Raw genomic sequence first — 14,841 nt, 5'->3', positions numbered from 1 at the left:
GTTAAAGGAATGTTTTCCGTCCTCAGGAGCAAGAAGAGCTTTAGGGCTCAGGACACAAGAACAAAGACAAAGACTGGCCCACCTGCCAGGGCTTTGTACAATAACTCTGTATAATTATTCTTGAAAATACAAACATTACCAGGGCTGACTGACAAGTATTGTTCCAGCAGGGAGGGCTGTCAGGGCAAATCAATCCAATTCTACCACATGCCAGTATGTAACACAGATATAATTTTGGCTGTTAGGGGCTGTCAAAGCGAAGGATGTACCGTATGTGTATTTTGAAGTGTGGTGTTCCCTGCAGTCTAACAGCTTGAAAGATTTCTAGGGCTTTCCCCCTCCTTGGCTGTTTTTTATAAGAAGTTTTTGGGAACTTAACTTCAAATAACTCAATTGCACTTATCGACTGTAACAGTCGGGTTAGATTAAGCATTACTCCCGCATGCCCCCATAGCTGCTCGGCTCTCATTCATCATGAGGGTATCAAAATTTGGTTTAGGAGGAAGAGGTCATTTGCTGCCATGGGATATTGTGTGGGGCACCCAGCCTGGTACCTGTTGCCCTCCTAGGAGTGCAAAGTTATCTTGTGAGAGTCTATCTTGTCTATCACTGGACTTTAAGGCTTAGCCCAAAGTCCCACAATGGGGCCCTTGGGAGTCCCTGAAAGTCCACTTCCTCCTTCAGTGGCTGAATGCTGTGATGAGCATCAAGGCCGAGGCCCTCAGAAGTGGCTCACTCAACATCTTTCCTCTCTGTTTTAGAATTTTTCTGCATCCTCCACTGCACTGTACTCTCAAGGGCTTCCTGAGGAATCTCTCTCCCTAGTTTTCCTCCATCCTTCCCTCCCTCCTTCCCTCTTTCCCTGTTGTGCCTTTTTAATGTCTTATTCCCTACTGTTCTTCCTAACTTACAAGCACTCTTTAATTTCTCCCTCCTCAAAATCCTCCCCAGCCCCATCCTCTAGATTCAAGGTGCCTGCTACCTCTACGCTGACCCGTCTGCCCCTGACCTCCCACAAAAGCGATCTCCACCCAGCACCTCCATGTCTTCACTCACCACTCACCCCTCTGCCCCTGGTAATCTGACTTTGCTCTCCTCAGGCTCATTTGTAGCTCCTTTCTTTTGCCTCTCTGATTGGTCCAGTTTGGTCTTGTTCTATGGCTCATTGTTCTCTCTCTTTCCCTGACAACATACATCAGAGGGTTAATCCTTGGCATCATCCTCTGTTTTATTTGGGGTCAGGGACTTGACCTCAGCTTCCCTGGGGGCAGCCAGTCTGAGCTGTGCGCATTCCATGGACAAGGGGCTGGAGGGGAAATATAAATGATAACTGGGTGGAGCTCACCTTCAGCTTAGCACAAGCCTCTGTGCCAATGAGCTTTATAGCTACACTCTAATTGGCTTCTCTGCCTCTACTCTATCTTGCCACAATAATCTAATGGTTTGTACTTACCACTTTTCTCCCATGCTCAAAAAGTGTTCAATAACTTTCAACAGGACTCATACGCAATATAAAGTCATGGACTCACAGATTGTGGAATGCATGTGTTGAAGCTGACCTAAAATCCCATTTAGCTCAAACATACTTATCTAAAGGTGAGAAAGTGAAGACAAAGGGCAGTGACATCGTTGTTCAAGAGTCTATATTTTTTAGTGTCCAAACTTGTTTAAATTACCTAGTGAGGTACTCAAGGCCTTCTCTGCTCCAACCTCATCTTATTCTTAGAACATATCACCTACTCTCTCTTCGGGGATAAACCAGGATAAATTACTCTTTCTCAAATACACCCTGGACTTCTCCTCGTCATCCTTGTACTTTCTCTCCCCTCACCTAAAATACTCTCTGCCCCATTATTCTTATTTCTTGTTCATCACTCATCCATTTTTACATTTTTATGTTATTATTTATTCACAAAATTCTTTAGACTGCTTAATATGTTCTAAGTGCAACAGTATGTGTGTGGAAATTATACCTAGTCTTTAACTCCATCCCCAAAGCATTCCTGAGTATGATCACAGACATCAACTTGTATGCCATTGGATGATAAGAGCTGTGGACTCCCTGTGCAATGCTTGGCAGAGGGTGGCTTTTGTGCCATATGTTTAAATCCTTTTGAGTTTTGCCTTGAGAAATAGTCTTAGGAAACCCAGTATTTACTCTAGGGCCATTTTGAGGACATTGATCTCCAGTGTAAAATCCATTCAGAATATTCCTTTGAAGACTAAATGCCATAAAGACTCTTACCACAAGGAGTGTCTGTACTTTTACTTTGGGTGGTAAAAATTTTATAAATTACTGTTTTTCTTTTGGCTTCTGCTGCCAGGAAGCTCAGGGTCAAATTATGACTAAATTTTAATAACGCTGTGGGACCCTAGAATTTGCATGTTTACATTTCTATTTAATACCTTGTCTTTGCTTCCATTTTTCCTGACTTGAGTTCCTATTTAAAGTTTTCTTTCCTTGCATGGTCACATAAAGTACTTAAAACCTTTTATGAAGGAAGCAAAGGTATAAATAAGGTATGATGGATATATGTATTGTATTTTTCTGCCCCTTTAGGTTGTAAATTTCTTGATTGTTTTTTGAAGAATTTCAATTAATTAGGGTCTATTTTACTCATCCTTTTTTCTAGACCCTAGAAAAACAATGCCTTGGCCATAGTAGGTGCCTAACAAAAGTCTGTTGAACTAAATTGCAAAAAGTAGCAATTCCTAGGATTTATAGGATTTCCTAAGTGAGCAAACTGTACCTGTTACCAATGATACAATCTTGGGTGAGTTTTTTGGCTCATCTGATCCTCTTCTTTTTACTTTAACCTAAAAAGAAAGATAAGGATACCTTACTGGAGTGCTATGAAGATTGATAACCCCTGTAAGCCTCTCAACACATGTTCTGGCTCTTAATAGCAATCAGCACATGTTAGGCCCCTACTTCTCTCCTTCTCATTTCATTGGAAATAGCACTTGGAAAAGGATAAGTGCATTGCTCTATGACCACAAGTAAGTCAATTAATTGTGGTGTCATCTGTAAAATAAATGTGACTATTGACCTCATTTAGAAGGATATGAAAATTAATTGATGGTAATGCACATTGGGATTTTTTTCCTGAAAAGTGCTTAAGAACGACTCAGTATTATGATGTTTTATTTCATCATTAATATTATTTATGAAGATTTGGCCATGTCTTGTCCCAGTGTGTTTTATGTCTGTGGTCTTAATTGCATTTATCTTCATTTTACTACCAACTTTTATCTTAATAAAAATGTAGATGAAATTCAAAAACATACTTTCCATCTTTGATGCAAATTTGATTTTACAAGGTAGATGGTTTTACCTGTTTTGATATGCTGCTCATGAAATAGACATTAAGATAGATAGCAAATAATTTTCATTTATAGTATTTAGATCAAACTCGAGCATTTTTCAAGGTATTTAACTTTTATATCCTGCTTTTCACACTCATATTTTATGTTTATTGGTTGTTTTTTAATGAAATCCTTCATTATGAGATGTTTGGTCCATTTCAGATGATAAATGTGAATTTTTCAAGCATTTCTACTAGAAAAGATAATTAACTAAATGAAATACCGGTTTCCATTTTAACATCAGGAAATGCTCGCTGCCTTCAGTCTGAAATAGGGCCTGTATTACAGCGTCCAGGTGTGGCTCTTCTGAAAGCCAGGACAACTGAGTCCTAGTCTGGCCACCTTCTGGCTGTGCAGCCCCAGGAACGTCACTGTCCTGCCCCAGGTCTCACTTGTTGGCTGTCAAATGCCCAGGAGTCAGCCGCACTGATCTTTAAGTCCTCTTTTCATCGCAGCATCCAGTCCTCTGGGATGGAACCTCATTTGAGGCAACTGACCCTGTGTTTAGGCCTGTAGAGAAGCAGAGAGGTTGCTTCCAATATAGCACTTTATCTTCTGAGTCTGCATCACTTGTTACCTTCCTGTTCAAAACTTTAAATTATCTTTCCTTTGAGCTGCAGATCACTTAGTACTTGGCATATATAAGAGACACAACAAATGCCTCAATTTAATGTCTGTGTGCTAAGCAGGATATGTCAACTAGGCCAAGGTTTTCTTTCTTTCTTTTTAAATTTAATCTTTATTATATTTTTTCCATTACCATTTAGTCCCCTAATACGTTTCTCCCCGCAACAATCCCCACACTGTTGTCCGTGTCCATGAGTCCTTTTCCCTTTTTGCTCAGTCCCTCCACCCACTACCCTCACCCTCCCTTAGCTGTCATCCTGCTCTCCGTCTATGACTGTGTCCCCATTTTCCTTGTTAGTTCAGTTTGTTCATTAGATTCCACATATGAGTATAATCATATGATATTTGTGTTTCTCTGATTGGCTTATTTCACTTAACATAATATTCCCCAGGTCCACCCGTACTGTCACAAAGGGTAAGATTTTCTTTTTTTTATGGCTGAGTGGCATTCCATTGTGTAACTATTCTGTAGTTGTTTTATCCTCTCATCTACTGATGGACACTTGGGCTACTTCCTTATCTTGGCTGCAATGAATATAGGGGTGCTTATGTTCTTTCAGATTAGTGTTTTGGGTTCCTTTAGACATAGTCCCAGAAGTGGGATCCTGGGTCAAAAGGCAGATCCATTTTTAATTTTTTGAGGTATTTCCATATTGCTTTTCACCGTGACTGTACCAGCCTACCTTCCCACCAATAGTGTTACAGAACAAAAGGACTCGTGGCGCCGGGGGGCGGGCGGTGCCCAGATGCTATTACCGAAACAAGGACACCCTCCTTTCCCAGGACCCCTGGGTTGTGGGTCCTTTGCCCACCACCCTTGGAATTATGGCTCTGAATGGCAGAGTTTGGTGAAAAGGAAAAGGAACTATTTATTCAAAAGTTATACAGGTTTGATTAATGGCTAAATGTCACCCTTAAACCTCAAAATCCCTTCAAAACAACCACCAGCACACACACCATCCTGCCTTCCCCTCTTTGCCCAGTTAGGCCAGTCAGGCCAGTCAGGGGTACCGTCCTTCAGAAGAAAAAAAAGAACAGAAGTCCGGGGCTCGGCTAGACAGGCCTCTAGTGGGTCTCAGCACCATCCTCTGTGTCGCGGCGATCTCCAGTTCTTCATCCATAATCTTGTGGCACCTTCTCCTGGCCCACTCGCAAGAGTCCTTTCTCTCTTCTTTCTTCCCACGTGGTCTTCAAACTGTTCCCCAGAGTCTGTGTCCCTTTGTCTCTCCTGCACGCCCCTGTTTCTCCTCTCTCTTTCCCAGTTACATTCTGTATAAAGTCTTTGGAAGCTTTCTGATTAGCTTTGGTGATATGCAAAATAACTCTCTTTGCATATGAGGAATGAACCTATCCTGTTATTGACATACAAAATGACTCTCAAAGGCCCTGCTCAAGGCTCCCATCCCCCACAGCAGACTGCCCTGGGGTGGGGAGAATATATTTTTCTTGGACACCCCAATCTCTGGACCCCGTTACAAATACACTTGGTGGGGGGCCCTGGCTGTGCCCCCTTACAATAGTGCAAAAGGGTTCCTCTTTCTCCACATCCTCCCCAACACTTGTTGTTTGTTGGTTTATTGATGATAGCTATTCTGACTGGTGTGAGGTGATGTCTCATTGTGGTTTTTATTTCCATTTCTCTGATGATTAGTGATTTTGAGCATCTTTTCATAAGTCTATTGTCCATCTGTATGTCCTGTTTGGAGAACTGTGTATTCAGGTCCTTTGCCCATTTTTAAATTGGGTTGTTTGTTATTTTTGGTGTTGAGTTTTGTAAGTACTTTGTAAAGTTTGAATATTAACTCCTTATCAGATGTATCAGCAAATACATTCTCCCATTCTGTGGGTTGTCTTTTTATTTTATTGATTTCCTTTGCTGTGCAAAAAACTTTTTAGTTTCATGTAGTCTCATTTGTTTATTTTTTCCTTTGTTTCTCTTGCCTGGGGAGGCATATCTGATAAAATATTGCTACAAGCAACATCTGAGATTTTGCTGCCTATGCTTTCTTTTCCAATGTTTATGGTTTTGGGTCTAACATTTAAGATCCATTTTGAATTTATTCTTGTATGCTGTATAAGGTGGTCTAGTTTCATTTTTCTGCATGTATCTTTTCAATTTTCCCAAAAACATTTATTGAATAAACTATCTTTAGCTTATTTTATGTGCTTGCTTCCTCTGTCAAATATTAATTAACTATAATGGTGTGGGTTTATTTCTGGGCTCTCTATTCCATTCCATTGATCTATGTGTCTGATTTTATGCCAGAACCAGGCTGTTTCGATTACTATGGCCTTGTAGTATAGTTTGATATTAGGTAGTGTGATTCCTCCAACTTTGTTCTTTCTCGGGTTCACTGTTGCTATGTGGGGCCTTTTGTGGTTCCATATAAATTTTTGAAATATTTTTACTAGTTCTGTGAAATATGTCATCGGAATCTTGATAGGAATTGCATTGAATCCATAGATCACTTTGAGGAGTAAGGACATTTTAACGATGTTAATTCTTCCTATCCACAAACACGGTATGTGCTTCCACTTATTTGTATCTTTTATTTCTTTCTTCAGGTCTTATAATTTTTTAGTACAGGCCTTTAACATCCTTGGTTAGGTTTATTCTTAGGTATTTTATTCTTTTTGTAGCAATTGCGAATAAGATCATTTTCTTAATTTCTCTTTCTGTTAGTTCATTATTGGCATATAAAAATGCAGCTGATTTCTGTATATTAATTGTGTGTCCTGCTACTTTGCTGAATTCATTTTCAGTCCTAGTAGTTTCTTGGTGGAATCTTCGGGGTTCTCTATGTAGAGTATCATGTCATCTGCAAATAATGACAGTTTTACTTCTTCCTTTCCAATTTGCATGCCTTTTACTTCTTGTTGTCTGATTAGTGTGGCTATACTTCCAGTTACTATATTGAATAAGAGAGGTAAAAGCAAATATTCCTGTCTTGCTCCTGATATTAAGGGGAATGCCTGTAGTTTTTGCCCATTGAGTATGATGCTGCCAGTGGGTTTGTCCTACATGGCCTTTATTATGTTTAGTTATGGTCCCTCTAATTCCACTTTGCTGAGAGTTTTTATCATAAATGGGTGCTGAACTTTATCAAATGCTTTTTGGCATCTATTGATATGATCATGTGGTTTTTATCCTTTTGTTTATGTGGTGAATCACATTTATTGATTTGCAAATGTTTTATCAACCTTGCTTTCCCAGAATAAATCCCACCTGATCATGGTGTATGATCCTTTTGATGCATTGCTGTATTCGGTTTGCTAATATTTTTTTTTTTTTGAGGACTTTAGTGTCTATGTTCATCAGGGATATTGGCCTATAATTTTCTTTTTTTATAGTGTCTTTATCTGGTTTTGGAATTAAGATAATGCTGGCCTTGTAAAATGAGTTTGGGAGCCTCCCCTCCTCTTGAATTTTATGAACTAGTTTGAGAAGGAGAGGTTCTTCTCAGAATGTTTGGTAAAATTCACCTGTGAAGCCATCTGGTCCATATGCATTTTCATAACTGCTTCAATTTCACAAGGTATAATCTGTCTATTCAGATTCTCTGATTCTTTGTGACAGTTTTGGAAGATTGTATGTTTCTGGGAAATTATCCATTTCATCCAGTTTGTCCAGTTTGTTGGCATGCAGTTGTTCATAATATTTTCTTACAATCCTTTGCATTTCTTTGGTGTCAGTTGTTATTTCTCCTCTTCCATTCCTAATTTTATTTATTTAGGTCTTTTCTCTTTTTTCTTGATGAGCCTGGTTAAAGGTTTGTCAATTTTGTTTATCTTTTCAAAGTACCATCCCTTGGATTCATTGATTTTTTTAGACTCTATTTCATTTATTTCTGATCTAATCTTTATTATTTCCTTCTTCTTCTCACTTTGGGCTTTTTTTGTTGTTCTTTTTCAAGTTCCTTTAAGTGTGAAGTTAGATTGTTTATTTGAGCTTTTCCTTGTTTTTTTGAGAGAGGCTTGCAATGCTATGAATTTCCCTCTTAAGATTGCTTTCCCAGTGTCCCACAGATTTTGGATTGTTTTGTCCTAATTTTCATTTGTTTCAAGGTATCTTTTGATTCCTTTCTTGATTTCATTGTTGACTCATTCATTGTTTAATAACATGTTATTTAACTTCCATGCCTTTGCCTGTTTTTCAGTGTTCTTGTGATTGAGTTCTTGTTTCATCACAATGTGGTCCGAGAAGGTGCTTGATATGATTTCAATCTTCTTAAATTTATTGAGACTTGTTTTGTGTCATAACATGTGGTCTATCCTAGAAAATGTTCCATGTGCACTTGAAAAGTATGTATATTCTGCTGCTTTGGGTTAAATGCCCTGAAGATATCAATTAAATCCACTTGATCTAGTTTAAGGCTGCTGTCTCCGTCCTGATTTTCTGTTTGGAAGGTCTATCCATTGAAGTCAATGGGGTGTTAAAATCCGCAACTCTGACTGTTAAGGATTTCTGTCCATCTCTCCCTTTATGTCCATCAAGATTTGCTTCACATATTTAAGTGCTCCTATGGGCCAAGGTTTTCTATGAATCCCATTCCCGAGGAAATGGGAGGGGCACGTGTCGTATTTCAACTTTGAGTAGATACAGATTTATTTGTTTACTTCCTCATTATTTATTCTTAGTTTCAGTAGTAATGGATATAGACATGGATCCATACTTTATCTATGGCCTATGTATATATATAGAATATTTACTTCTAGGAGATATCAATACCAGGAATTCGATTTAGACCATCTGAAACTGCCAGCATCTTTGTAAACTACTGAAGCTACATTGTGACAAAATGCATTTTTCAGCTGTAATGTAATACTAATACAGAACAGGGAATCTACTCAACTCTGATGCATATGAAGCCAATGATCAAGGGCACCAAATTTCCACTCTGGAAAATTCCATTAATGACAAAGATGGCCAGTCAGTTCTCAGCCACTCATCTCAATTACTATTGCTGGTCATCAACTTCTCCCTAATACTATAGAGAAGATTTATTTGCACAATAATCTAATCACATGCTTTGTTTTAACTATTTTGATGTACATAGATAAGTCTTTAGACTACATGAGTTTGGTGGTATATTATACCACATACACCTCTTATTGATGCCTCCTTCTCTTTGGTAAGGTGAAAAAGAAAAACTTTATCTATAAAACTTTTTAAAAACTAATTATTTTTTTAGTTTTTCTTCAAATCAAAGAAGCCATTTATGGTGGAGTTTGAGCATTTATTTATTTATTTTATTAGTTATTCATCTGGGTTTGGATGATTTTAATCAAGTCTCCAAAGTTTGAAACAGGGGATTGTCTGACCTCAGGGAAAGGAAGTGTGTAAAATGTTTGCATGCTTACCTGACAGCTTATTTATTGTGGAATCCTTAGTGCTAGTCCACAATGAGATAAGGAGCTTGTCCAGAATCAGTACATTGCTTCCTTCATTAAAAAAGTCTTGCTTCTAGCAAATGTCACCTTTTTGTTACACAGAGCTGAACCCAACCCCCACAGAGCCTCGCCTTATGACTGCAGAATAAATGGCGGCCCAGTGTTCCTACAGCTCAGGCAACCTGTCTGTGCCCCGGGCCCTGAGAAGGATGGCACTGGTAGGGTGGAGAGGGGGAGTGTCATCCAGGAGCTCAGTGTGTGAGAAGCGTAACCCAGATGTCAGCAAAGAGGGTGCGGAGGTTGTATAGGCTGCTCGAGCCCTAAGATCAACACTTCGTGATGGCTGGGGCTCTAGCAGGGGAGAGAGTGAGTAAGGGCCAAAATCAGCCTCAAGGGCCCTGGAGTTCCTGCAGATAAGGGGATGAGAATCGCTTCCCTGTGAGAGGGCTGCAGGGGATAAGACAGGATGTCCTCGGGGCATAGCCGAGGTTTTATTTGAGTCAAGTAAAGGGAAGTTTAAGGAGAGCTCAGGGGTGACAGGTAGCAATCCCAGAAGGCCCCATGGAAGGGTCTGTGAGGGAGGTGAAAGGGTGGCATTGACCCCGACTGGGGCACTGACAAGCACAGCTGGGATGAGAGGGTGGATAAGGAGGGACACCCTGAGAGTGTACCGAGGACTTCCTGTGGTGATTGCAGGACACAAGAGGTGAGGCAGGTTGGGACAAGTCCTGATGCTCTTTGGAGGAGGATGGAAAGAAATTCTTAGCTCAGTGATGTGACCGCTTCCAGGTAGTCGTTGTCCCCACTCCTGACACCTTGGAGAGTTGGGCTGCTTTATTGCCTATATACTCGATAGGCTGTTGTCAATTGACTGAAATAATACAATTAAACAGTGTTTGCCTGCGGTCTTATTATCATTCACCACATATTTCAACAAATATTTAATAGCACCAACTGTAAAGTACTGTGACACCCTGTCAGGAATGCAAGTACAAACACAAAATTGTTACCTGTGTCCCTGGATAGCTTTCAGTCGTGTACAATAAAAGAGAGATTAATTTTGTTTAGGGGGAATACATTGGCAAAAGGCCATTTGTGTGGTCTATTAGTTCCCAAACCAGCAAAGTAAATCAATGCAAAAAAGCCATTTCTTAAAGAAAAGATGCATTCACTGCTTTCAAGGTCAACATGAAAAAAACAGTCTCATCAATTTTAGTTTTGGAGATGATGAAATTTTTTTTATCCATAGTTTTATAAACTTATTCCCTCCCCTCCCACACACACTTTTTCACTCTCTTGGAAAATATTTTTAAAAAGAAGAATAAAATGCAAATCAAATGAAAAAAAGTTAAATACTTGCCTTGATCTGGTTAGAGTATAAAGTAAATCAAGTGGCTATTTAATTCCCAAAGAACATGTGACAACCATGAAGTTAAATATTAGAGTTAAATAGGACAGCTAATTCTCTGCAAGAATTACATTTATCTCTTTATATGGGCACTCTACTTAATGAACACATTTCTCTCCTATTAAATCCAGGCATTTCTATTAGAGCATGAGATATTAATTAATATGCATTCTTACATTCATTAATATTGTTGCTCATAAAAGACTTTTTGATTTTTATCACCCTGAGTTCCCAGAGGCCTGTGGAAGCCGTGGTTGCTTCAAACCACATGAATTACCAGGGGGAAAATCCTATTAAAGTAAAACCTTAATCACCACTTGCATTTTATATTAAGTTGTATCTAAAAAGAAACTGTAGAGCATATTCATCAATGCAGAATGGATAAAACAAATGTTGGCATAGTCCTTCCACAAAATATTATAAAGTAGTAAAAGCAAAAGAATTACTACTAGGCACACACTGTAACTCAATAAAACAACCTAAAGGACATTGTTGATTGAAAGATGCAAGATATGGAAGAATACATACAGTATGATCCCATTTATGTAGGTTCAAAACCAAGCAAGGCCAAACAACAATCTGTTAAGGTATGTCATTAGTAGCCAACCTATAAAAAATGATTGACACAAGTTCAGCTTAGTAGTTATTATCCCTGAGAGGAGAATAGGGAAGTGGGTACCATCAAAAAGAACACAGTGGTGCTTCTGAGTATTAGTGATACTGTTTCTTAAATGGGAAGTTGGTTTTATGATTATTCATTTAATTATCATTATTTAAACTGCAGAGATGTGCTTTGTATTTTCTTTTCTTTCTTTCTTTCTTTTTTTTTTTTTATAATGCAGTTCGTACTCAAGGGGAAAAAAAAAAAAAAGACTTGTAAAGAAAGGTTATCCAATTAAACCAGAGTAACAAATCCTTTCTCTGTACTCAGCAGGGAGATAACAGGAGATAGATTGGGCTTGTCTTAACCTCAGGGAGTTTGCAGATGTGGAATAATTGACAGATAGTCAGAATTCAACTAAGTACAAGCCATGATATCATATGAGTCCAGAGGAGGAGGTCTTTGGTGGTCAGAGTCATCCTGGAAAGCTTTCTGAGAGAGTAAGGATTTGAACTGGCCTTTGCAGGGTGAACAAAGCAGAGAGGAGGCAAGAAGATCATTTTGGCTATTTACTATATTACTTATATATTCTTATTTCTCTTGTCATGCTTCATACCGTGTACAACTGAAGAGAAACTCTGTGGTGTAGAAGAAAAAACATGGACTCTGGATTCAGACAGACCAGAGTTCAAGTCCTAACTCTTCATATCCCACAGGGGATCACTGGAATTCCTGCAGAGAGGAATGCCTCATGGGGTTGTGAGAGTGAAATGAGAGAGCATTATAGGCCACACATTCCAAGCTCTAAAGGGTGATGCAATCTCTTTTTAATACTGCCATTCAGGGATGAGGAGTTCAGAAAAGAATGGTGGCCGATGACCTGGTGCTACCCCTCTGCTAAGGGAGTTCCTATTTGTTACTCTGGTGAAGAGGCACAACCCGGCACTGCAGTGCCGTCCTCTACAGTCTCCTCTGGGCTTCTCCACGGGCTCTATCCTGAGGACTGCTGTGCTCTGCTTTCTGCCTCACAGCTAATGGGCTCCCAAGGACCTTTGACTGCCTTCTGCCTTGTTTCCCAGAAAGGCAGATGGCTGAGTGACAAGAGCCTGCTCTGCTCTATGCTGAGGGAAGAAATATTCTCTCTTCCCCAGAAGCATTCTTTGTTTTGGAGAGCCAAGACTAGGACACAATCTTAGAAAGGGACTAAGAAAGGCAGCTTTTAGCACAGGCTGGACATTACTGGTCCCAACAAAGTGAATTACTCAGGATCAACCACAGTCTAACCCATTCACCAGGAGGCTAGCACTGGGGTGAAGACAAAGCCTGAGTTCACAATGCAGGTCTCGTATTTTCCTTTTGTGTCCTCTGAGCCCCTCTCCCTCAGGAGTCTGAGGCAGCTTAACAAAGAATTAGGGATTCCTGGCTATCTCTCCGCCTTTCCCCACCAGACACATGACTAACAAATATATGCAAAGCATCTGGCTTGTAAGAGGCCGGCCATTAAGGCCCATTTCTTTTTCATTTTTCCCCTTTTCTAGTCTGTAAAGTCCATTGATGACATTCTGCAGCCAACAGCTAAGTCATTACTTTAGTTCTATCAAAAACAATAAATGAGCTCTGGAGAGCAAGCTGATGCAACAACCTCCCAGCTGTTTGGGGTGGGCAGGGAAGAGGGACACTGGGCTTCTCCTTCGGTTTGCTGGGTGCAGAGAAGAGCTCAGGATACAGGCTGCTGACTGCCCACCCTCTGCCTTCACCTCTGTGTGCTTCGATTCCAATTTCCATTCTGTCTTTGTTTTACAGTTGTTCAGCACATCAAGCGACATAACATTGTTCTGAAAAGGGAGCTAGGCGAAGGAGCCTTTGGAAAAGTTTTCCTAGCTGAATGCTATAACCTCTGTCCTGAACAGGACAAGATCTTGGTGGCAGTGAAGGTAAGAGAACATTCCAGAATGTCTCATTATCCATGGTCACAATAATGTGTGGAAGTGCTACTTGATTTTAGTGGCCAATGAAGGAGCAAATTATGTTTGCTGTGAAGGATGTGTTCAAATTCTTTTAACTCAATGGACAGTGAGAAAGATATTTGGGGTGCATCCAACTATTGAAAGTTCCTTTAGGGGCAATCTATGTCTTCAGGCTGTGACTGGCTGTGAGCTACTCTTCCACATCTATTTTAGCTGAATTCTGGATGGAGGTCATTGGGGTCAGACAGAATTCAACCAGCTAAGTCTTGGAGACTCAACCTTTCTCCTCAGATTTCTCAGTGCTTGTGCCCAGCTCAGCTGGACCTTGTCTTATGTCAGTGTTCTGGAAGAGAGGCTATGGAGTTCAATCCCTCTCTCAGCCTCTGTTCTGCTGAGATCTGTTATGCCTTACCTGTCCCTCCCAGGTGTTTCCAAGGCCCCAGGACTGCATGTACTGCAGGCATGATATCATCCTGGGTGCATGGCATTTCTAGTAGATTCTGCCACCCTAACAAATACAAGGTTTTACTAAAACAAAAAAACCTGAAATTCCTTCGTCATAGCCATTTTATCAAAAACTCAAACAGGAGACCTGATCTTCAATAAGGTAAACATTATTGAAGGGGACAAAATTTCCACTGAGCTCTCTAAAACACAAGAGTTAACAAAAATAACACAAAAAGCCCTTTAGATCTTTTACATATGCATTGTCAAAATTTAAAAAAAAACAACTCATGAAGGAATTGAATAACATATGTAAAACACTTCAGAGAGGCATATATTTTTAAAATGAATTAAGTGGCAAATGAATATGAACATAGCTAATGTAATAATACGCAATTTCTTGGCTTAATATAAGATGATTAAATGGGGGAGTTGTTTGCATGTTCCTTTGCTGCTGCCAAATACAGAATATTTGTATGAATAACATTAGTTTACTAGTTATAGCAGGACAATTTAACTTTTTTAATCAAGTGTATATTTCATTACTGTACTTAGCATTAAAGTACTTCAGTATATACAAAATAAGTAGCTGAGGGGAGAGATAAAATTATTCTTGAACTAACCCATCCAGCAGGCTAAACATAGTTTCTGTTAAAGCCCATCAAAATGAAAACTGTGCATTTGCTTTTCTTGCCATCAAGAGTAAGTAACCTGAGTGGAATCAGTACTACAGTCTCAGAAAAGGCTCCTAAAATCTGCACTTTGGAGTGAATAAAGGTCAGGCCTTTGCAGAAATGATAAATGTAATAGCTATCAAATCAACATTATCTCAGTAAGATAGCAAATGGGGGAGGGGAGGTGCTGAGTGAGACAGAGGAGAAAAGAGAGGAAAGGAGATGGAGGAGAAAGGTAAGGCCAAGTGGGTCAAGGTGTAAAGTAAGAATTCTTCAGTGGCTTTGGGAATGTTTAATCCCTGCTATTGCTTGCTCTTTCATTTACTCAAAAAGTTTGTTATTTTTAAAGCACGAAATGTTCAG

General features: G+C 39.6%; 1 protein-coding gene across 3 annotated transcripts in view; it reads left to right on the top strand.

Annotated features, from left to right (window-relative positions):
- Window positions 1-14,841, top strand: part of NTRK2 (neurotrophic receptor tyrosine kinase 2) — a 330,058-nt gene that overhangs the window by 229,939 nt on the left and 85,278 nt on the right. For all 3 annotated transcript variants that reach the window (XM_054582954.1, XM_054582952.1, XM_054582953.1), the window contains one exon: window positions 13,197-13,327. In XM_054582954.1, the coding sequence (XP_054438929.1) occupies window positions 13,197-13,327 (131 nt within the window). The remainder of the gene's footprint in view (window positions 1-13,196; window positions 13,328-14,841) is intronic.

The sequence above is a fragment of the Pteronotus mesoamericanus genome, unplaced genomic scaffold, assembly GCF_021234165.1.
Source record: "Pteronotus mesoamericanus isolate MK-2021 breed Mesoamerican mustached bat unplaced genomic scaffold, CSHL_Meso_final contig_73, whole genome shotgun sequence".
NCBI classification, from domain to species: domain Eukaryota; kingdom Metazoa; phylum Chordata; class Mammalia; order Chiroptera; family Mormoopidae; genus Pteronotus; species Pteronotus mesoamericanus.
The sequence above is the reverse complement of the archived record's forward strand: the minus strand, read 5'-3'. Positions and strand labels throughout refer to the sequence as shown.